This window comes from Suricata suricatta, chromosome 4 (assembly GCF_006229205.1).
Source record: "Suricata suricatta isolate VVHF042 chromosome 4, meerkat_22Aug2017_6uvM2_HiC, whole genome shotgun sequence".
Taxonomy (NCBI): Eukaryota; Metazoa; Chordata; class Mammalia; order Carnivora; family Herpestidae; genus Suricata; species Suricata suricatta.
Window position 1 is genome coordinate 139922270 of NC_043703.1, and position 25330 is coordinate 139947599.

At 36.6% G+C, this 25330-nt stretch overlaps 1 protein-coding gene across 9 annotated transcripts in view; it reads right to left on the reverse strand.

Moving 5' to 3' along the window:
* BIRC6 (baculoviral IAP repeat containing 6) overlaps positions 1–25330 on the reverse strand; it is a 229667-nt gene that overhangs the window by 149873 nt on the left and 54464 nt on the right. For 6 of the 9 annotated variants that reach the window (XR_003908004.1, XM_029937975.1, XM_029937979.1 and 3 more), the window contains exons 10-22: positions 20964–22358; positions 15966–16115; positions 13978–14203; positions 11676–11836; positions 10548–10679; positions 9924–10055; positions 7572–7750; positions 6460–6593; positions 5493–5654; positions 5264–5395; positions 4108–4205; positions 3075–3222; positions 2150–2283 (exon numbers count right to left, since the gene is read on the reverse strand). Coding sequence is in view for 8 of the 9 variants with exons in the window: in XM_029937975.1 (XP_029793835.1) it covers positions 2150–2283; positions 3075–3222; positions 4108–4205; positions 5264–5395; positions 5493–5654; positions 6460–6593; positions 7572–7750; positions 9924–10055; positions 10548–10679; positions 11676–11836; positions 13978–14203; positions 15966–16115; positions 20964–22358 (3183 nt within the window). In the remaining variant the exon portion in view is untranslated. The remainder of the gene's footprint in view (positions 1–2149; positions 2284–3074; positions 3223–4107; positions 4206–5263; positions 5396–5492; positions 5655–6459; positions 6594–7571; positions 7751–9923; positions 10056–10547; positions 10680–11675; positions 11837–13977; positions 14204–15965; positions 16116–20963; positions 22359–25330) is intronic. The other 3 variants (XM_029937977.1, XM_029937978.1, XM_029937980.1) reach the window with 2 other exon arrangements.

The window sequence follows — 25330 nt, forward strand, 5'->3', positions numbered from 1 at the left end:
CACCTGAAGGGCTAAATTAAATGTAAGACTAAATTGTCATGACTAAATTCTCCAACATTTCATTGATGCACACCAGAGGACCTGACATGTATTCAAAAAAGAAAAGTATTTATTGAACACTTTATACAAGACATTAAAAAAGTACAGGCCTCAGTCTCATGAAACACATTATGTGGTGTTAATGGGTTAGTAGGCATTAAATAATCATACAATTTAAAAAAAAAAGTGCTTACCCTACAATCCAACATTTGCACTACTAGGTATCTATTCAAAGTATACAAAAATACTACTTCGAAGAGATACATGCACCTTGATATTTATAGCAGATTATCTACAATAGCCAAATTATGAAAAGAGCCCAAATGTCAATCGACTGATGAATTAAAAAAAGATGTGGGGTGTACACACACACACAGGAATATTCCTCAGTCATAAAAAAAGAATGAGATTTTGCTATCTGCAATAACATGAATGGAGCTAGAGTATTATTTTAAGTGAAATAAGTTAGAGAAAGAAAAATACCATATAATTTCACTCATAGGTAGAATTTAAGAAACAAAACAAACAATCATAGGGGATAAAAGAGGCAAACCAAGAAACAGACTTTTAACTAGAGAGAACTGATGGTTACCAGAGGGGAGGTGGATGAGGAGAGGAATCAGATAGAATAGTGCAGAAACACTATTATTGTAGTCCATATTTAAGATGACTGGCTTTCCTGTAACCATGTGATCGCAAGGGGTAGATTTGAAATATACGATGGTATAAAAAGAGATAGGATCTGTTGACAGCCTCAGTGTGGAGGCTGAGAAAGAGGTATCAAGGATGACACTCAGATTTGATTTGTGCCAGTGATGCCATTAACTGAGAAATGGAATACTGCACAAGGACTAACGCTGAGGAATAAATAATGAGACATTGATATGGAGACTTAAGTCATGATTTCAAAGACCCTTCTTCTCGGTCTTCTTTATGGAGTGTGCTGCTTTAGTGTATTTAATTCCCTGGCCTGCCCTGAGCTTTATGGTCTTCTCCTTGCACTCTCTCCATAATGATTCTGATCCTATCCTAAGGTATACAGAAAGGCATCTATATATCTAGTTCTAGCCGATTCTCTTGAGTTCCACTCGTAAATTAATGTGTCACTTAGATAGAAATAGAGCAGCATAAAATAGGACCCAAGTCATCAAACAGAGGAAGACACATATACCCACGACAACATAAGCCACTAAAAACCAAATAACAGACCAGTAAATATGATCTCTTTCATTAAAAATGTTCAAGAACATGAGTAGCAAACAAGTCTACACAGCTAAACATCCTGTTAACAAAGGTAATCTAAGACAGTGGAAAGTTTAGAATTAAGGCACCTCACATATTATCTGTATTTGACTTTTCTCACTTGCTTTTATTTTGCAATTCATCATTTAAAGTAAAAGAAACTGACATTAACCCCAAAATTCACTCCTATTTAATGTGGTCATTATCTTAATATATTTGCTGAAAATACTAACATTGTGGTTTATTAGCAACACTTGTAGGAAGTTCAGTCAGATATAAGAAAATAAAAAATAAAATAGTCATTGCTTTATTTAACAAAACTAAATAAACACATTATAGCACTTGAGAAGGTTATAAGTATTTTATATTTAATCCTAAAAAGCATATTCTTTCAGAAATGTAAACAAGAATACACATAAACCTATAGAGTTTATCGGAGTATGTCAGTAGACATCGAAAATTATGTTTCTTCTGAATCTTTACTTAGTACAATAAATATCCATTAATTTTATTTTTTGACATGAAATAAACTATTCTTTAATTTTGTGGACATCAAAGGAATACCAAATAAAACCGAAAAGGGCTACAACAAATAAGCAAATTTTAAATAGTCTCTTATGAGCATTAAAGTCATACAGACATGCAAGGAAATACAAAACAAACAAAACAAACAACCCTTGCAAAAATAACTTCAGTCATTTTTTTCAGGGGATGTTAAGAAACAAAGGCAATTTCAGATATTAAGGTTACTTCCTGAAAAATTTTAGTTTTTAAAGACAGAATGTGGTAACTACCATCTATTAAGTCAATGATAGCTTAAACAGAAGACACAAAATTCAGAAATTCCTTTAATAAAAGAAGTTACTACCTGAAAGCACATCAGATAAATCAATTTCATCAGACTGGACACCAATGCTGCTGTTGTACACATTTTTACAAGAAGAGCCACTCATTTCCAAATCGAAAAGGACTGGATCAAATGGTGAGCTATATAATCCATATCTGAAAAATAAAATAATGTCCTAACAATTTTCCTGTTGGCCATCTAATTAACTGATTATCCATTTACTTAGATTTGAAAGCAGTTGGACACAGGGCAAAAGGAAACACTAACCAGATTTAACCCTCTAAATTCAGTGAATCTCAGTCATGTTCCCTGGAAACCTGTACCCCAGAAGATGTGGGCCGGAGACTCAACAAATAATGATTCAAGAAACCAAGACTGAATCTTCATCTGCAGGCTAAGGCAAGGACACCCTTCCCTCAACTCCATCATTAATTACACTGACTCAGCAGAAAGCACAAAGGTTCTGACTTCTCCTCTAAAAAGATTACAAAATCATCATGCTAAATAAAAGAATACTTCAATACTGAAGTTCAGGCAAGAACTCAAATCGAACCATTAGCGATTTATTTCATTATATTGAAAGATTTGAGGAAAATCAACCCGCAGATGAATATTCGTTAAGGTCAGTAAGTGATTTCTGTAACTTCAACCACAAAGTGTGAAAGGTACAGAAATTATCTTAAATGCTCCTTTAATTAGCAAGAAATACCACTTTTAAGTATTTTAATATAATTGATCCTCTGCATAACCATCTTCAGGACTTTCAAAATTGTTGAAAGAATTATTCCAGAGAAAACAGGAAAAGAAAACCTTAGGCTAATATTCAGAAAAAGGAAAGGCATAAATTAAATCGATTTTTGCAGGCAAATACATATTTTAGCAGTTCTGTGCAAAGCTGATACCATATCCTGAAAGACCATTATTAGGCACTACGTATAGTAAATACCTTGTCTGGAGTAAAGCTTCCATTGGCGTTAGCCTGTCCTGTAACTGTTTGGACACGGCAGTCAGCAAAGACGCACAAGCTGTACTGCACCCAGCCAGATCTTCATCTTTAACATAATTCAGTAAGACAAAATACCAATAGACAGAACCTGAAAACAATAAAAGCAAAGCAATGTTTCTTTTCCTCATTTTTCTCCAACAAGGAGAATGTCCTATTACATATATATATCAGTAAGTCCCCTTACCAAACAACACTCAAAGGACTAACTCTTTGGAGGACTCGAAGAGGACAGTAACAGGGAATCTCACAGTTTTTAAGAGGGATATCAAGTTGGCCTACTCATTCAGGTTTTCACTAACTTGAGATGATTCTGAGAGACATTTTAGTATATGTGCTGCCAAAGTGAGCACAAGAGAGACATTTTAGAATAGCTGGACAAGTATAGAGACGTCAAGTCTTCCAAACCATCCTTCCTGGAATACTGTTTGGTTTATACTAAAAATTTCAAAAACAATGGATGGTAATGAGCTATTAGCAAGTTAATATAGTTATGCTATACTGCCAGTTGGACACAGAACAAATACAATTCAAAAAATGATCATCATGATGCATTTTAAGGCTCTTTTATAAAATTTGAGATATATAGATACATCCTAGTCAAAATGCATAAGTCCCTACTATACATGCATGGACCATTTTACTCATGTCATCTCTCGGGCACCTGCTGGCATTTTAGCAAATTTGAGATACCTGATCTACGGTCTATAAATAACCAAACAACTCAATGATTTGAATGAAATACAGAAAATGTATGAATTAAGATGACTTGCTATTTACCTAACTCTCCCACTTTTTCCAAGCAATATTATTGAACAGAGTATCTGCCCACCTTATCACAATTTGTTAACCCTTAGAGAAGCTAAAGAAAAAAGGAGGAATAATGGAGGAAAAAATGCTGACTAAATAATCTCAAATATGTTGTGAGACAGTTTCTATGACTATTATTATTTGTAATGAAACTAATTTCACATACCACCAGTTGCTGCTGCAGGTAAAAAGGACATATTATCAAGTAAGGCCTTCAACAGAACAGATCCAAATCCTGGTTGACATGGGTCACATTTGCCATTACTGAAAGAATTTCGAAGAAAAAACTTAAATGTATCACTCAATGTCTAAATTTGATCCTAAACATGACATAGTACCTAAAAATAAACTTTAAAATGTATTCATACAGATTACAAGAAAAATCTGCCTTAAAGCTCCATATACATGCAGAAAGAACACAGGGACTGATTATAAAAAGGATCTTTGTAACTCTTTTCCTTTCCATCATACCATTCTCTTTACCAAAAAGGATTAACAAGTCATTACTGAGTATCAGTTTTTAAACATTTACTAGATGGTTTAAGTCTCAGGGTCTAGAAGAAAAGTCTATAAAATGTTACAAATAAATAAGCCTGGTAAGACTCATGTAACAAGGAATAAGACCTCAGGTAAAAAATCAGAAGACAATCAGTGAAGATAAAAATGAAAGTGGAGGAAGGATTCCCCTTATAAAACTTCCCAAAATTATACCAACAGGTAAAGAAGCCTAGTAGGCTTCTTTTATGAAAAGACTTAGGCAAAATGACATTTTCTCCTAAAAACCTAAAATTCTTCCTTAAAATCTCAATAATCCTCAGGGCACCTGGGTGGCTCAGTTGTTTTAGCATCCAACTCTTGATTTCAGCTCAAGTTATGATTTCACAGTTCGTTCCTGAGTTCAAGTACCACATTGGGCCCCACACTAACTTTGAAGTTCTTTCACCCCCCTCCCCTGCTCGTGTTTTTCCCCATCTCAAAATAGATAAACTTAAAAAAACAAAAACAAACAAGAATATCAGGGTGCCCAGGTGGCTCAGTTGATTAAGCATCTGACTTCACCTCAAGTGAAGTTCACGAGTTTGAGCTCCACATAAGGCTGTCTGATGCACACTCTCTCTCTCTCTCTCTCTCTCTCTCAAAATAGTATTAAAAAAAGAAAAAAAGACTGAATAACTCATCAACTTTTGAGATTTCTTTTTAACTTGTGAAAATCCTCTTATTATACATTCATCCACCAAGTATCAAATTACACTACAGATACAGCATCACCTGTCAAGTTGCAAGTGCACCTACAAAATGTACTTTCGACTTAAAACACCAACCTAATGCACAAGGCTAGAAATCGGGCACACTTATGGGCTATGCTCCGTCCCGCCTCAAAGAAGCATACACGCACGATGTCTGAAAGACATTTTCGTGTTTTTGAAAGCAGGCTCTCATTTCCTTCTTTGGAGCTGCAAAACAATAGCAGACATTTAGACTCCTCTTGAACTTCTACTCATAACATCCAAATGGCCACCATCAGTCATTAGTAAAGTCTTAATTATTAACCTTCCAGGTCCATTTGAATGTACTCCAGCTAACCAACAAAGGGTATCCAACACAAGGCTCTGGGCATGCTCCGTGATTTGGCTGTCATCTGCTTTTCTACAAAGGGTGTTAAGAAGCTTCTCATGAAATTCTGAAAACTGTAACATAGCACATCGTTGTACTCTAAAAAACAGAAGATATAAACACATTAACAATCAAAACAGAACAGTAAAGACTAAACCTACCACAACCATGTTGGTCATTTGAAATCATGAATATCACAATTTAAAATATTTTTGAAATTTAAATATTAACAATGGAATGCTGATCTCTTAATTTAAGGTTATGGTATGAAAAGGTCAAAACAGCATATAAGCAATACTTGGTTTATAGAAAGTTTTAAAAGAAATGAAGTTTACAATAATGTACTATATTCTGACAAACAGTGAATAAAACTTCAAATTATATTTATGTCTTTCCTCGCTCTACAAATACTGTATTCCTGGTATACACCAAGCACCATACAGGTACCTGGGATAAAGCAATGAAGTAGAAAGATAATTCATACCCTCACTGACATTACAAACACTTAAGTGATTTTGGAGAGCAAACAAAAATTTTCAAGTAGAAGATTTTAAAATTTTTATGTGTGGGGTGTCTGGGTAGGTGTCTGGATAAGTGTCCAACTTCAGTCCAGGTCATGATCTTGAGGTTAGTGAGTTCGAGCTCCGCATCAGGCTCTGTGCTGACAGCTCAGAGCTGGAGCCTACTTCAGATTCTGTGACTCCCTCTCTCTCTCTCTGCGCCACCTAGCGGCCCCCCAGCGCCCCCCCAGCCTCGCACTCCCTGCTCACACTCTGTCTCTTTGATAAATGAATAAACATTAAGTAAATTTAAAAAAAAATTTAAATGTGGTGTTAATGTTTACTAGAATTCTTCCTTTGTACATTTATTACAAAATGGTAGCAGAAGAAGGAAATGAGATTACCTTTCTTTAGAAACTGAAGTTTTCTTAAATCTTCGAATGGTGACTGAGACCTCTTGCAGTAAGTCACAGCCCCGAAGGTTCTCAGATTTGCGGGCGCTGCTTGAATTTTCATTCTTAACATTGGATGATTTTTCCTAAACATACAAAAACAAATAACGTATGAACAAACAAAACTAAAAAAGTATCTACTACTTAAAGTTAACAAAGGAAAATAACTGAATTATGACTATCAAAACAGAAATACCAAATAAAAATGATAGCTTTTACCCTCATATTCAGTAAATTACTAATTTCCCCCAGTATTTATAATGGGGAAGAAACAAAGTCACTTAGGCAATAACCCAATGATTAAAGATTACAAAGCCAAAGTCCTGAGTCCAAGTCCCAGCCACAGTACTTAGAAGCGATATGAAATATGACATCTCCCCAGTCTCTAAGGTTCACTCACTTTCAATATGAAAAATGGAGATATTAATAGCACCTGCTCTGCCCACCTCAGAGTTATTTTGAGAATTAAATCAGATAAAGTACACAGAAGTCCCTGAAAAATTGGAAGACCTATACAAATATAAGATGACTGGTGTTACTGATATTGCTATTGTTGCTTATGATGATAGAGAAATAAAAATCTCCAGAGTTCAGGAAAATCCAAGATCAGACAATTATGAAGAGACTGCATGGTACAGAGCCAGTTGTAGAAAATCAACCTTGACTTTAGGATTCATCTCTAACATTACTCGCCAAGTTCTCTCCCTGCATCTTCCCAATTGTTTACCATAAACAAACAAAAAAGTGGTAAGTTACCAGTAAAGGATATAGAAACAAACTCTAAAACTAAATAAGTAGTACAGTCTTAAATAATGATAAAGGGAAATATCTGCTAATGATTACTCTCTGCTGAGTATATTTGATAAACATTTGCTTAAGGTTAATTCAAAATATATTCTTCTTAATTATATTTTTAAGGTCAGTCCCTGCAAAGAAAAACTATAAACAAACGGAGTGTCTGCTGAGAAATCAACGAAGGGTCACGCTACTCAAAGAGTGTGTCAGATGTCGTCCACTACATTTGTAACAGCACTGCTGTAGTTCAAAACGGCACAGCTTCATACCTTGCCTGCTGCAACTTTTGCCAAGAGTGAAGCAAGTGAATAACCCTTGTTACTCTGGTGTTTCAGGGATGGAAGTCTCACTACCGGGCGTATCCCACCATTACAGATCTCCTCGGTTCCTCTCTCGTTCACTGCCTTGACATGGATTAAAAAGGAACGGTATTTTCCTCCCGCCATTCCTAGAGAGGCCAACACAGAATGGGAAAAATAATTGAGTCACCAAAAGAACAAACTGTTTCTCACCTTCAAAGAGCAAGATACAGAATTAATTCCACAAAAAGAAAAATATATTTGATGGGAATTTTCAAATTATTGTTTGAGTCTAATCACTGAATAACCTTCGTATGTTGGTAACAAAAGAACAAAAAGGACAGGGACCATACCAATAGCAGAAGACAGAAAATTCTGACGAAATGTTACAAACATTTTGTATATTTTCTCCCAGTGAAACTATTCATTTTAATAACATTTTGTGAACTACAGGAAAAACAAAGATGAAACTACCTTTCAGTAAGCACCACTGATAGATAATGACAGTATCATTCTGTGAATCCGTCCAGTCATTTTACGCACATGCACACAGACATATGCACACAGACATGAGCACTGCTCTCTGAAAGATGAAAAAGCACAGGCTTTGGCGTCACTACCTGGGTCTAAATAATGGCTCTGCGATTTATTAGGCATGTGTGCCAGAAAATCTCCCGTGGTTCAGTTCCTTCAAATGTAAAACGGGAATAACAGTACCTACCTCAGAGGTACCTAAAACGTGCATGGCAAAAGAGAGCACTCAATAAATACTGGTTGTTATGATCACCAGTATATTTTATTTCACCAGTAAACCATCAGCCTGTTGTTATCTCACCGGTATTAAATCTTTCTGTAATTACAAAAGCTACCTTGGTTGTTTTCCGCTGGTCCACCTGCCTACTGTGCTGACACTACACTGTCATACTTTTCTTACTGCTGTATTATTACTCTATGTTCTCGTATCTGACAAAACCCTCCCTGTTTTCTTTTTCCAAACTTCTTTGACCCAGATCATCCTTCTACTCTAAAACTTTACCAATTATTTTCCCCAGTGCCAAGGATTTCTGGGGAATTTAGTAAGAAAAAAAAAAAATCATCCCCAGTAAATGCTAGGAAAATTAACACTTTTAAATTGAGTGTCTTGAAATACATGTCATATAATTCCATCCTCCATTTTGTCAAAGCCAACGTCTTTATATTCATATATAAATTTACGTTTCACACTTTCATTCAACTAACGTAAGTTATACTCTAAGCAAATTTGGTTAGACTTGCTCACAGCAATCCCCCAGGATGGCAGAAAACACCACAGGATCTCATCAACTCAATAAACGAATGAGTTGTAGTCAAGAGAGCACATGAAGACTTGTATTCAATACATACTACACATCTAAAGGTCAATGTGTAAATGTGGACAATTATTTTGAAGGGAATGTACACAAATGAAAAATCAGTGTTATTTAGGTGGTCAGGTACTTCCTGGTTTCAGAAAGGATTGCCAATCCCATCCCACCTCCAATTACCTTAATAATCGAGGTAGGTGCTTTATTTGTTGCGTTTTTTAATGTCCTGGGATATAAAAGCTCATATATGAACACCTTACTGCTGCAATATCTATCATCTACCTAAGAGCCAATTATTTTTATACATACATTAATTAAAATGTGTTATGTAAGAAACTCAATAACTACATTCGTATTATCAAAAGTCTTCTCTAAAAAGCCTCTGAAGAGAACGTATTATAACAATAAAAAAAAAATGAAACAAATGAAGACAGAAAACTCTAAGTTGATGGGAAAGACATCACCTGGATACTCAAAAAAGCTCTGCTCTATCACCCTAAGTCTGCATATATTCATTTTCTTTATGCTTTCTCAAACACTCCTGGGGGCACCGGGGTGGCTCAGTCAGTTGAGCATCGACTTCAGCTCAGGTCATGATCTCATAGTTCGTGGGTTCAAGCCCCGCATCAAGCTCTGTGCTGACAGTTCAGCCTCTGATTCTGTGTGTCCCTCTCTCTTTGCCCCTCCCTTGCTCATGATCTCTCACTTTGTCTCTCAAAAAATAAATAAATGTTTAAAAATTTTTTTTAAAAAAAGTCCTGAAACCTCCAAAACACAGAATATAGTATCAGAACTTTCACATACATAAAAACACAGTCACTACTGAGAGGAAATGACCTCAGTTATCAGAAAACTGTGGAACTATTAATGCAAGTCCCAAAAAAAACAGTATCTTACTTTTGTGAGACCAATTTAAAAAAAAATCTATTTTACATTTGTGGCATTATTTATCCTGCATTAGTAAAACATGTTACTTCACCTTTAACAAGTTTGGGGCTTGTTAATGTCAACATTCCAGCATGCCCTGAGAGATCAAGGCCACTAGCAAGCCATACTGGTCCACATAGAATGTCTTCTTTGTGATCTTCTAAAAATGGACACAATCTAAGACCTAAAAAGAAAAAGACATCATTTTCTTTTAAATTAGTTTGTAATATAAAAATATGTGGTAAGCAAATATCTATCCCATTTATAATAACACCAAACAATATACCAATTTCAAATGTGTTCAAGTAAGAATTCACTATCATGCTAATGAAATATAATCAAAGATCTGATATATTTTCAAATATCTGATTGATGTTGCTTTCCATTCCCATATTATTTACATTCACCTTGATTTTCCAAAAATATTTAAAAACCATGACATGACATTAAATCTCAGAATATTAAAAAACAAGAATGCAAGTATTAGCGCAGCTGTGTTCACAAAGATGAGCTGAAAGTTAAAGCATATTGCCAAAGCAGAATTACAGGTTATTTTTTAACTGCATCTTTAAAACCATGTTTTTGCAAGCCATAAGGAAGTCTCTGCCCAACATGATGCATTCTGGACCACTACTCCTTTTACTGTCATGGACAACAGCACTGTAATTTCACTCACACTGTGATTCCTCTACATCCATGTGCTGCATTTCTTCATTCAAATCAACCAGGGACGGTTTCCCATTTTGTTCCACTTCAATGTTAAGAGCTGGAGACAAAGGAAAGGTGATCTGCCTATCTACTGCTGTTTCTAGAGGATAAAAATATTAGTAAACTTAATTTTGCTTAATATCAATAATTTATGTGCCTGAAATTCTAAAATATTGTTATATTGGGAACTACTGTGATTTTTAATCACAGATGCTACAAAGCGGTTGTTAGAAGAAGAAAAAAATTAGATTCCATTGTTTCATACACTCTTCTTTCTTTTAATGGAATTCAATATTCACCTGAGAAACAATTTGCTGGCAACTAAACCAAAAGATTTTACCCTAGGCTGCAGAGTGCAAACACCTGCAAAGTTTTAAAAATACCAGTGCCTAAGTCCTAGACCCAATTAAATTAGAATATTGTGATTCAAAAGAATGCAACACACACACACACACACACACACACACACACACACACACAAACACATATATATATATTTTTGAAAATAAGAAATTATTTGTTTCATTTTTTTCTACTCCTTGGTGTAAAGAAGCCATGTGATATGATAATATGAAAGTATCCCCAGCCTTTTAAATTAACCTATTAAGGAGTAAACACCAGAGAGTAACACCTAGTTCCCAATGAATTCGATATTCCAAATTCTGAACTTTAAAAAAAAAAAAAAAAGCAAAGTTGGGTGTTTTTCTGGCATTACATGAAAGGCTGGGTTTCACTAATAATCTTAAAAGTATGTGGCTTCCATTAACAAAATTATTTTTCAATCAGGTTTCCACGTAGGAAGAAAAATACATAAATCTAGTAGTGATGAAAATGAAATTAATTTACAAAGGAACTAAGTGAATTTCCCAAATAGCATATTTAAATTATTCCAGTTTATGCATTTCTATACAATACTAAACTACCAAATACCTCTAAAATGTTCTAGAATTAACTTTTCTAAATAAAACAACCAAGAGCAGAGAGGAAAACAAGTACAGGGGTAGGGGTGTGAAACCTAGACAGTCAAGTTGAAAATCAGTTGTTTTAAAGAAATCAACTGCAAAATCTTCAAATGTAAATTCTGATTCATTCTTACCATTGACTTTCCCTAAGCCTGGAGCTTTATTTTTCAGCAGCGTCACTTGTATCTGTGGAATATTGGTGATGTTTGAGTTCAAGACAAATTTGAAGTCCACGTGTCCAACCATACAGGCTTTAGGTAGAACCAATTCGAATACATGTTCATCCCAGCTGTTGCTGTCAAGTAAGGGGGGAAATGCTAAATACAGCAAAAATCCTTCTTTGGCCAAAACCACATTATCATTAATACTTTTCGTATTCTTTGATTTGCAGCCTCCAATAAAACTCAGTGCTTCTCAATGGGCTCAAGAGAGAAGACAAACAGCTCCCAAAAGAGAGGTTAATCTTAGGGCACGAACTGATCTTACCTTAGAAAACAACAACTATCCTGTGAACTGTACATGACAATAAACCCTGTTTCTTACACATAATACATGCGTCAGTCAGAATTGTCTGCAGGTTCCTGGGCCCTACCCTAAAACCATCAGTGGGGTCCCAGAATCTGTATTTTAAAACAAGAATTGTGGGGCGCCTGGGTGGCTCAATTGGTTAAGCCTCCAGCTTCGGCTGAGGTCAGATCTCACGTTCATGGGTTCGAGCCTCACATCAGGCTCTGTGCTGACAGCTAGTTCAGAGCCTGGAGCCTGCTTCTGGTTCGTGTCTCCTTCTCTCTCTGCCCCTCCCCCTCTCGTGTTCTGTTTCTCTCTGTATCAAAAATAAATAAAACACTAAAAGTAAGTAAATAAAATAAAACAAGAACTTCTTGGGAGTGTGTGAGTGGCTCAGTTAAGTGTCCAACTCTTGCCCTTGGCTCAGGTCATGATCTCACAGTCTGTGGGATTGAGCCCCACATCATACTCTGCGCTGACAGTGCAAAGACCACTTGGGATTCTCTTTCTCTGCCCCCTCGGCCCACCTCTCTTTCAAAGTAAATAGACTTTTAAAAAATAAAAAATAAATAAAACAGGAGTGGCAGGGTGGCTAAATTGGTTGAGCGTCCGACTTTGGCTCAGGTTGTGATCTCGCCATGTGTGAGTTCAAGCCCTGCGTCGGGTTCTGTGCTGACAGCTCCAAGCCTGGAGCCTGTTTTGGATTCTGTGTCCCCCTCTCCCTCTTTTTCTCCCCCAGTAGCACTGTGTGTGTGTCTCTTTCTCTCAAAAATAAATCAAGATTAAACAAACAAATAAATAAAAACAAGGACTTCGTGCATTTCTTATACATGTCTCTTCCAATTTTAAATTCAATACATATGCTAAAAAATAAAAATCTCCAAACCACACTCCTCCACTAAACTTCAGACTCACTTGAATGTCTACCAGATATCTCTAACTTATCATAACTCAAACTTAACTGCCCACTCCAATCTCAGTAAACAAAATTCTATTTTTCCATCAGCTCAATCCACAACCTTAAACTCTCCCTAACTCCTCTCTCACAACAAATGTTCAATACATCAGCATATACTTTTCCTTCTACTCCATATTATACTCAGAATCTGACCACTCTTTCTAGTACCTCCAACAACTATCACCATGATCCAGACTACCATCAACATTTCACATGGATTACTGCAACAGCACCCACACTAGAACCCTCCCTTCTACTACTGCCCTCCAACACACGCAACCACACATAATCTACTATTCTCACAGTAGACTAACTGTATGTATCCTTCTAAGATAAAAATTCTATCATTCCTATATCTAAAACCCTCTAAAATCTAACCAGTCTTACTCAGTATGAACATCTCACTATGACTGAAAAAGGTAACTTACGATCTGGTGACCAGCCACCTCTTTTGACCTGGCCTCCTCCCAACCGTCCCTATTTTCCCTGTACTCCAACAACACTGGTTTTCTTGCCCTGGCTAGAATTCATAAAACGCATTCCTCATGGTCTTTTTCCTTGCTATTACCTCGGAATTAATGTCTTCATGGAGGCTTCTCTATACACCTCTTCTCTCTGTCTTTCACGCTCGCACCTACATACATACTTATTAACTACTCTGTCACCGTATAGAAATTCCAGAGACAACACATTACTACTGTCTACAGGAGTACCTGCACAAAACAAACAATTAAATACCTGTTAAATAAATTTGTGAACTGAGTGACCAAACTAATTGCAGTGGTGGATTACTCTCACTGTTTTATCCAAACTAAGAATATAGAAATTTCCAAAATCAAGGTGACAAATGAAAATAACAAAGTTATTAATATATAAACATTAACAGAAATAATGTATCTAAGAATTTTATGTTGCATATAACAAATACATAACCTGGACTTAAAATTAAATACCCTGAAACAATGTTGTACCTGTCCGTCTGCAGTTTCCAGGTTCTAGTATGCTGAGCAGCATCTCCATGATGTTGCTGATGTAAATGTTGAGGATGCCTCCTTTGCTGCTGTTCTTGCTGAACCTCCACCCAGCATGGAGGAACAGTGGCTGAAAACCGTGGGGTCAAAGTCTCAAAGCGGGTTAGCTCCACTAAAGATGTCAGGATGTCCAGGGTGAATGGCTGGTCCACCAATAAATCAACTCCTTAACAACAGTAAATAGTAAATTTGAAAAAGGTTTTAAAAAAAAATAGTAGTTTTAATCCGTGTTTTTTGTCTAGTCAATTATAACACTTGCAAAATATCCTAAGAGTTATTTTTTGTTTTGAGAGAGAAACAAAGACAGCTCGATGGGGAGGGGCAGAGAGAAAAAGGAAGAGGGGTAGGGGGAGAGAGAGAATCCCAAGCAGGCTCTTCACTGCCAGTGGAGATCCAGACATGGGGCTCAAACTCCTGAAACCGTGAGATCACGACTTGAGCCGAAACAAAGAGACACTTAACCAAGAGGGCCATCCAGGCGCCTCTCTTGAGAGTTATTAACGGGAGCTCAGAGATCTATATGCAAATCAAGTAACTAGCAGTGACTTCCTAATGGCCATAATAAAAATCCACCTTGAATATTTTAGATTACAGAGAAGATACCCTTTATTGGAGAAGCCCAAACTCATCCTGTTAGAAGAGCCCTGACTGGGGTGCCTGGGTGGCTCAGTTAGTTAAGCATCCAATCCTTGGTATCAGCTCAAGTCATGATCCCAGGCTCATGCAATCGAGCCCCGAGTTGTGCTTCATCGCGAACATGGAGCCTCCTTAAGATATTCTCTCTCTCTCTCTCCCCCTCCCTCTCCCTCTCCCTCTCTCACTTTCTCACTACCCCCTTCTGGCCGCCTCCCTGCTCACGAATTATAAAAATAAAAATGAAAAATAAAAAATAAAAATAAAATAAAAATAAGAATCCTGACTGAGCTCTAATCAGCCCTAAGACAACAAAGGCAACAAAAGTAGTGTTCAAAGGCACGCCAATCTGTATCCTCAATAAATATCTTTTAGACTTTATTTACAACACAAAATGCTAAACATCTGTAAGTGTATAACATCTGCCCCTTTTTACTTAATAAAAAAGTAATTTTAAAAAGTCAAAGCTATAGTGATGACAAATGAATACTTAACAAACCAAAAGCTTAGGGAATAAAATGTGTTAAGGGCTAACAGTAAAACACTGACAGCACTGCGCAAGCACAAAGAAGAGCTTAGTGTAACATGTAAACAGCATGAAATGGAATTATATACTTTAGAAATCACGAAAAGTTTATTGTAACTAAACACCGAGAAGACTATAGCGTTCTTTCATAAAAGTCCACAAAGCAAATTAGAATTTCAACAGGAGTAATGTGTTAACATTATTTCTTCAGAAAAAGCAGTTCTGGAGGGCAGAATAGAAGGAATATAGAGAGGAGAAGAGGCACAGTCAACAAACAAAAACAAACCTGTGTACTGGTGCATAAGGGGCAACAAAAATCTGAATATCATGCCCCAGAAAGAATTTTTCAGCTTTTCAATTCCAGTAGTGATATTATTAATATTAGCCACTCCAGTGATTTTATATGCACTTAATGAACTACTCTATTTTATGCTACTTCCTCCCTAACTAGACCAAGAGTTCCTTAATGGCCTAAATTGTGTTTTTACCTCTTAGGTGACATTGCCAATATTGGCCAACCTCCCACAGGTGAAAAAACATTTTTTATTTTAATGTTTACAACAATTTCTAACTACTGAAAAAATGATATATGATAAACAAAAACCAGCCTAGTAAAAGAATGCCAACAAGGAATTCCCTCAACAAAGTAGTCAACAGTTGACTGTAAAAACTGAAAAAAGTGTTTAAGATTACTTAAGAAAGACTCAGAAACCTGTGAACATCTACAAGAATTTGTGTTTAAAAAGTCATTTAAAACTCAGTATCATACCTGAAATGCCAGGACTTGAAGGATTTGATAAAGGTTTGGAACCTTCTGAAGATGGTTCTATTCCTTTAGAAAGAGCTCCATCCACTAGTATATCAGCTTCATCAATATCATCACAAGCTCCTCCAATTTGGAGAAAATGAAGCTCACCACCTACAGTGTAGTAAAATTGTATCAACAGAGGCACACAGAATATGGGTAAACATACAAGTGCACACTATATAGGTAAGAATCTCAATTTATTTTAATATCGCTCAACAGGCAGATAAGGGGCTGCCAAAGTGACATATCTTTCAGAATTTAAAAATTAAATTGATAAGGCACTGCAAAATGAAAATTAAATTGAATAAAGAAAATGGCAAATACTTAAATATATATGAAAACAGTTATTTACCTAGTACTAACTATATGTAAGACACTATTTTAAATGCTTAAAAATTCATTTAGTCTTCACAAAAACCCTTGATGTAAAGACTATTACTGTGGCCACATTTACAGATGAGGAAACCAATGCACTAGCTTTATATCTCAGCAGTAACCAAAATGAACCAAGAGTCTTAATTTTTTGAAGTTATTTTATAATGAAATGAACTGCAATCTCTATTTTTTTTATCTCTCACATAAAAAACTGAAAGCAAACTTAGCAAATACTTAAGACAAAAATCACTGGATATAGGTGTATTCTAACACAAGTATCTGGAGATTCACTTCCACCATGACAGAACAGTATAAGCAAGATGATAGGTCATCTTCCTTGTCAAAAAGAGGTCATTCAACCAGGGTTCGCAAGGTGGGGAGAGTGAAGGTTGGGGGTGGAGCAAGCCATGAAAACAACAGAAGGACTGCTACCGCCAGAGGGGGCGCAGGGGATTTGGAAGGCCACAGGTTTAAAGGGTTCAGTCGCAACAAAAATAAGGTGCATCAACTCTGCTACCTGAAGTCAGGACCCTGTCTGGAGCAAGCAGAGCACTGAATACGAAGTTTTAATAAGTGAAAGAAACATAGGGAGCTTGGTAAACTAGCCACATGCTCCACAATGATCAGCACTGTAGCAAAACCAGACCCCGCCCAAGCCATCCACATATTCCCAGTCAACTACGCCCCACTCATATGCAGAAGAGATGTGACAGGGTACAACAGAAAATAAAATAAAGACAAGGCACACCTGAATGCAGTCTTACTGGTGAAGTTACTTAGGTAAAATCACTTTATCAGAATATTTGCTGAATACTAAGCTACGTGGACACAGAAGCAACAAATTAATAATTTAAAAATTAAAACCAGGGGGTAAAAAATGAGGAGAGAGATCAGTGACTGCACAACTAAAAAGAAACGAATTTAACCTCTGTTGTTCTGGTGGTTACAAAACAAAGCAAAAACAAACTGGGGGGGGGGGGGGGGGGGCGGGCAGAGGAGGTGCCGGAATCGGAATCCAAAATTCTACAATGTCACTTAAAATGTTCAATATTAAATTAAGAATTATAAGACATGTCACTAAAAAGTGACCCATGCCTAAGGAAAACAAAATCATTGAGAAATATCCCTGAGTTCCCAAGATTTAGATTTGGCAGAGAAGGACTTAAAAGAAGCTACTCTAAACATTTTTATAGAATAACAGGAAATCAGGTATGGAGAATTACGGGAACAAATGGTGGAAATGACTCAACAAGTGAAGAATCTCAACAACAACAAAAAATTATTTTAAAGAACAAAAGGGAAATTCTGGAGTGGAAACATAAATTACCTAAAATGAAAGAGAGGCTCAAAGCAGATTTGAGATGTCAGGAAGAATCCGTAAAATAAAAACTGAGTATAACTAGCCAATCTGAATAAAAGAAAAAGACTTTTTAAAGTGAAAATCATCTCAGATACCTACACGACAGATCACAGATAGGAGCGTACATGGAATGGGAATTCCAGAAAAAGAGAACAAAGCAAGGGGAAAAAACTGATTAAATAATGGACAAAAACATCCCAAATTTGAAGAAAAACATTACACTGCAAATCCAATCAATTCAATGATCCTCAAGTAGGAGAAATACAATGAGATTCACAGATACCTATGTTATAGTCAAGTACTCAAAGTTACTCAATGAGAAAATCTTAAATGCAACAAGTTAAAAATGACTCATCAGATGGAATAACTGTGATACAAAATGAACAGCAGACTTACCAGAAAGAAGTATGGAAAATAATCAACCAATAATTCTACATTCAGTACTATCCTTCAAAGAAAGATGAAAGAAAACGATAGCAAATTTTCACACACACACACACTCACTCACACACACACACACACACACACACACAGCCATCAGAAATGATAAAGTGGCGAACATAATGTATATTTTTTTCTCATTTCTTTGAAAACTTTTTTAAAAGGTAGAAAGTAACTTTATGGTTGGGTTTTATAACTTATCTAAATGTAAAATATACAAAACCATAGTGGCACAAAGGGACAAGAGTAAAAAGATCAAAGTGTTTTACTAGAAATTATCAGCATTATTCTAAAGTAGACTGTGACAAATCACTAAGAACAGAACTCCCAAAAAAGTATTAAAAACATATATATATAATATCAACAAAGACAGCAATAATGTCACACCAAATAGTGGAGTAGGAAGTTCTAGGTAGGAAGCTCTAGAGGTCAGCTATTGAACTAGAAAGAGTGACTAAGAAATCAACTATTTCAGAACTCTGGAACCAAACGAGAAACAACAATCAGATGATGCCTGATAAGGGAAAGGCTACTGATCATCCATGAAAGCGGCCTGCAGGAACCCACTGCCACCCCACGTTCCTCAGCCCTGTGCCAGCCATGGGGCGAAGGGCCCACACTACTCTCTGTTCCTCAGCCCTGTGCCAGCCATGGGGAGAGTGGCCCACACTGCTGGAGTGGCTGGCTGGCTGGCAGCAGGGTGGCCAGCAGTGACCTTGTTTCCTTGTTACACATATATGTGTATGTATGTGTATGTACATTCTAAGTTTAATCAAACACAGATGCATCAAATCTACCCCTTAGTATATTATTAATACTATTTGAAATTAACTTACAACATTTATTACAGATTTTTATCGAAAGGTTCAATGGTTCTCCATGAGATAAAGAGTTTTATGCTATTTGAATATACTCTTAGGACAGTGTCAGGTCCATCTGATTCAGTCTGCAAACCTTTTTAAAATTTTACACATGATTTATGGACTGTCCTATACATTTTAAAACATCAAGTATTCTTTCCTCCTTTTTGTTACTAATTTTTTCAAATGCATCTTGATCAGTTAATCCTTGAAGAACTAGAGGATAATTTTCAAAGGCCTTAATTTCTCAGGCTTTTTCTTGTCCTTTGATTCATCTGGATAAGTTCTCTACCACATGAGATCAATTCCTAAAACTTTTCATTATCCAAACTCAAAGAACACATTAACCTGTTTAAATACTACTTCTCTTCTAACTCATCAAAAGTATATCTTATCAAATAATTAAAATCATTAAGCCCTGACTCAATTTCTGGAAAATATTAATATCTTACACAGATGTGCCCTGGGGCAGGGTCACTCAGGTTCCATATCCACTCTGGATAGCCTATGGCAAATTAAATTGCTTTCATTTTTTAAACCTTTCACATTATAAGACTCCAAAAACCTCAATGCACAAGTCTTTGGCTTTTGTTACTTTCTGGCAGTATAATGTAGTTTAAGCACCCTGATGAAAGATACCCAGGTATGAATGCTGACTCTGTCATTTATTAGCTCTGTGACTTAGGCAAGTTACTTAACCTCTCTTTCCCTCAGTTTCCTAATCTGTAAAACAGAGACAGTAATCATATATACTTCATAAAGTTGGTGTGATGATTAAATAAATTACCAGAAGTAAAACTCTCACAACAGGGAACAGGCACATACATGATCAAAAAATTCAAGTTCTCCTTCACACCACATAGTATTTTAATGGTTTTTCTAAGTTTTGTCAACTCTAATTCAAAGTTTTATTAAAGTTATTCTGCACTGCTCACTTTTGAAATTAATCTATTTGGATTTTGATGTTAGGTCAAGGTTTTTCCTCCCCTTATTTCACTAGATATACTTCAAACCAGGCACTCTGAACCACTATATTCACCACTACCCTTCTCACCCAAACTCTTGCAATCTTTTTTAAAGTGAGGAAAAACTCAGGTTATTTCCTCCCAAGAACCACAAACGAGATGGATAACTCTCTTCACACCCAGTTCCTCTCCAAAGCACCAGTTACAGTTACCTTGGTTTCAAATGTCTCCTGGCCCTAAATTCCTACTAAACCATCAATAAGACTATTCATTGTGCCTGATATGGTCAATAACCCTTTTCAAAAACGGTTTTATCTTTCCAACTTAAAATGTATAAAATAAGAAAGTGGGGGCGGGGGAGGGGATGCACACTGTGTGTTACTCAGTATGGGGCCTCAGATGCAGCAAAACTGATTCAACTATCAACCAAAGGTTGGGAGTAAATCAGACAAGGAAAATTTATTTGACAAAACTAGTAATATGCTAACTATTTTTACTTCAGGAGGAAATATTGACCAGTATACACTCTATGCCAAAAACTTTATATACATTATTTCATTTAACTCTAAGAAGCCTGAGATAGGCATTCTTATCCTTATTTATAAATACAGGAAGGTTTAGTGACTTTAAAGTAACTTGCCCAAGGCCACAAATTTGAGCAGGTGCAGAGTCAGGACTCACAGAAACAACAGCAGGTTATTTTCTTGAGGTTAAAGCAGAGAAGATACTTTCTGAGAGACTTATTAACTTATTTACAATTAGAATCCTTACCTAGGGCAGTAGAAAAAAGTTTTAAAATGTTAAAATAGTAGAAAGATTTACTACTTTATTCTAAAAAAAATAGACTTCACTGCATCTACATAGATTTAAAATTAATAATAAGTATGCACATAAATGAATGCCATATACATGGATTTTATAAGATTTGCAGAAGAACCAAGCAAACCCAACTGCTTACCTTTGGTGCATGCACACAGCCTGTCTGTGCCGGAGCAGTAAATGACAGAAACAAATGTGTCCTGTTCTTCAGTGCCCTCCTTTTTGGGAGGTTCCACTTTGGCCAAAATTTCAAAGTTTGAAAGATCTAGTATTTTTACATATCCTCCCTGAGTGGTTATTACCAGGTGTCCAAGAGTAGAAATATCAGCCTTTTTTTCTCTTTCAATGCCATTCTTTGAGGTTAACTGCATTTCCTCAACAGGCTCCTCACACTCATCTTCTCTATTATCCAATATATCAGGTGGAAGCAAAATGAGCGAGGTAATTGTGTCCTGCGGGTCTTTGATATGTTGGATTTTTATTGGCTCCTCTTCTAAAGTCACTATCCGAGTGGCATAATTCATTTTATAAAGTATTAAATATCCACCACTAACATTTCTCTGCTCAGGCTGAATTATCAAAGGAGTTTGTACATCTGCTGGTGATTCATGTTGGATTACACTAATATTTGCACCATTCACTACAGCAAGATTTGACTCCAGCTCCCCTTTCCGTCTATTACATAGTGCAGAGTTTAATTTATTTAAATTATTCAAGGCCTCTACTTGATTTATTGCACTCAAGGATTCAACAGGGCATGTCCGCAGTCCTACCAACAAATGAATTCCATCAGCACAAGGAGTTATGGAGTCTATACAAAGATTCTCCTCCTCTGCAAACTTTGGCAGCCTCAGGCACTGAACCAAAGTCCCAGGCTTGGGAAACACCGAGTTCCACTTCTCAGAATCTGGAGAGGTAAGGTTGGCTGCTGCGTCTGCAAATTGCTGAATGTAAGTCACAGGAGGGTCTTGCAACAACAACTGCTCCTGACTGTCCAGCTCCATTTCGATGATCTGTGGAACCGTAAAACCGTCATCGTGCAAACTTTTACTCATTATATTGTTCATCTGTGAAAATATTTTTCCTGCTTTCTCATCAGATTCCTTGATGCTATAAAGAAGCAAAATGGGTAAAGTCCTCCTTACCAGAGGAGAATTTAATTCTGAATTAGTACAGGATTCATTGTCAGTTGACCCTTGTTCTGATATACTTTCACCCTGAGTTCTGCTTAAACCATCCAGTGACCTGTGAGAATTACTACTAATGGGTGAGGTAGCAGGAGATTTATATGTTAATAAACCTCCAGCTAATAAACAAGGAAAGGGAATGTTGTGTTGTTCCTGGTGCTTTTCCTTTGTCTTTTCACTCTTAGAGTTTGTTAAGCAAGGATTTGCCCCAAGTTCTTCAAGATCCTTAACAGTATCTTCAAGCACATTTGCAACGATCTCCCACTGGAGTTTTTCAGGCTGCTGGAGAATGCTGAGTGCTGTTATATCAAGGCTCACTTCCATGGCTTCCTTCTGTGATGTGTGCCCTTTGAAAAGGAACAATATTCATTAGAATTGACCTTGAGAATACAAATCAAAAATCTTTAGTATATGGGGCACCTACGTGGCTTAGTCGTACTCTGTTTCAGCTCAGGTCATTATCTCACAGTTTGTGAGTTACAGCCCCACGTCGGGCTCTGCACTGAAAGTGTGGAGCCTGCTTCGGATTCTCTTCCTCCATCTCTCTCTCTGCCCCCTCCCCTGCTCGCTTACACAGGCTCTCCTCTCTCTCTCTCTCTCTCTCTCTCTCTCTCTCTCTCTCAAACTTAAAAAAAAAATCTTTAGTATAACGCTTTCATTAATTTTCTTTTTGTATACATCTTATTAGTGCATTATAATTACAGAAGTGGAAGAATTTTAAGTATTTTAAAGGGAAGTTACCAAAATCAGAAATAAATTTACTCAGAAAAACCACTGAGGTATTTAAGAGTCAAAATTATTTTCAAGTCAGAATATAGTCTCCTGACAATGTGAGCAAACCTCCCCCTCCTTTTTTAATTTAGGAGAATGGTTAAAGAATGAAGACATTATTAGTATCAAAATAATAGGAGTTCTGCTCTTCAATTCTTTTTTTTTGTTTAAATTTTTAATGTTTTTATTTCTTTTTGAGAGAGAGAAAGCATGAACAGGAGAAGGTCAGAGAGAGAGGAAGACACAGAATCTGAAGACGGGCTCCAGGCTCTGAGCTGGCTGTCAGCACAGAGTCTGACGCCAGACTAGAACCCACGAACCGTGAGATCATGACCTGAACCGAAGTCAGATGCTCAACCGACTGAGCCACCCAGGCGCCCCTGCCCTTCAATTCTAAACCAAAAAGCACTCTATACCATCCTGTCACTCATGCACTTTATAGAATATCCATGAAATGTTATTATAGTGTCAGCTTCTTCTCTTTTAGCATTTAAAAGATGTCATAGCATCCTCTCCTCTCTCCCACTGCACCACTCTAATTATCAGTTGATTATCATAGTACACAATGTAATTCTAAGCTCAGCTTAGAAAAAAATTATCACTAAGAAGGAAAAGTTCCCAAAATATGTCATTCTAAAGAGAAGCATAAGTGGGGTGCATGGGTGGCTCAGTCGGCTAAGCCTCCGACTTCAGCTCAGGTCATGATCACACATTCTTGGGTTCGAGCCGTGTGTCAGGCTCCGTGCTGACAGAGCCCACTTCCAATTCTGTGTCTCCCTCTCTCTCTGCCCCTCCCCTGCTCATACTCTGTCTCTGTCTCAAGAATAAATAAAACATTAAAAACAATTAAATTTAAAGAGAAGCATAAGTGTCTTCTGTGTTACTTGCTAATTTATACTTTGTTTAGAGTCAACTACACTACCCCTTAATGAATGACCTTTTGTCTACTGTGTGCTCTTCAAGCTGCCCCCTTATAAAGAGTACAAAAGTCATTTCTCAGCCTCAATGCTCCTAACATGCCATCTCTCTCTACACAAAACCCTGTAAGAGATGTCACTAAACTCTTAAACCAGGTAAAATCTCTTGATATTGAACGGCAAGTTTGAACCAATTTGCTTTTTTCTCAATTGCAAAAAATACTATCAGTCAGGTAACTTTATTAGCAACAATAACATCCAAGTATGAGAAAGAAAGGAGGAAAAAAACAGTGGAATCAGCTTTACAATTTTATATAAGAAAAATACAGAAGAGTAAAGGAAATAAATATAAAATAACTCAAAGCAACTGCCTGGAAGTTTGAAAGCTGTGCAAGTAAAAGAATGTGCAACTAAGACTCATGGAACATCATACACTTACAATATACGGAAAGTTCTGGTCACACCATTTCTGTTAACTACTTCATCTACTTCAAAATGCTCACTGACAGCTGTACCTATGATTTCCCATTTTCTGAGGATAATCTTCTCACTTCAAATAATGTCACTATTATGTCCTAAAACTGAAACCATTGCTAGTTAAACAGAAGAAAATTTAATTATACACTCAGCAATTTAATTGTCCTAATGGAGCTGTTCGTTTATTTAACCACTCATTTGGCTACAGTCATATGCAGTCTGTCTATATTGCCACACAATATTTATATATATATAAACTCTAATATAGATTTGAAATTAAAAGTTGACAGTAGGATTCTGATAAGATGTAGTACACTATAATAAATTTTAAAGATGCTCAACTAGTAATGGAACTAAACTAAAACTTTTTAAATTATTTTAAGTTATGGTAAGAAATCTATTTTAGTTTATCTGCTTACGGAGAAAAAAACAAAATAACCATAACTTACACATATTAACACACATTTAAGAAATAGAAGGTGGGGGGCACCTGGGTAGCTCAGTCAGTTAAGCATCTGACTTCAACTCAGGTCATGATCTCGCGGTTCATGAGTTCCAGCCCTTTGTCAGGCTCTGTGCTAGCAGCTCAGAGCCTGGATCCTGCTTTGGGTTCTGTGTCTCCTCTCTCTCTCTCTGCCCCTCCCCTACTGGTGCTTACTCTTTGTTTCTCAAAAATAAAAATATTAAAGAAAAATAGAAGGTGGGACTATTCATTAAGAAGGGCAGTGTAACAAGTGCCATTATTACTCTGCTTCTTCCCAACTATTTAAGCATTCTTTTTTTTTTAATTTTTTTCCATTTTTTAAATTTATTTTTGAGAGACAGAGAGAGACAGCATGAGCAAGGGAGGGTCAGAGAAAGAAGACACAGTATCTGAAGACAGGCTCCAGGCTCTAAGCTTCAGCACAGAGCCTGACAGGGGGCTCAAACCCATGAACTGTGAGATCATGACCTGAAGCTAAGGCCGGACGCTTAACCAACTGAGCCACCCAGACACCCCCCCAACTAATTAAGCATTCTATTTCAGAAGAGTGACAGAGCACAATGACATCTGTCAGTGCAGTAAGAAAATCTGTTTTCTCAGAAATTCTCAAACCTACTGGACTATCAAACAAGTGTTTAAACTATACACCTACAAACATAGTGCAGTAAAA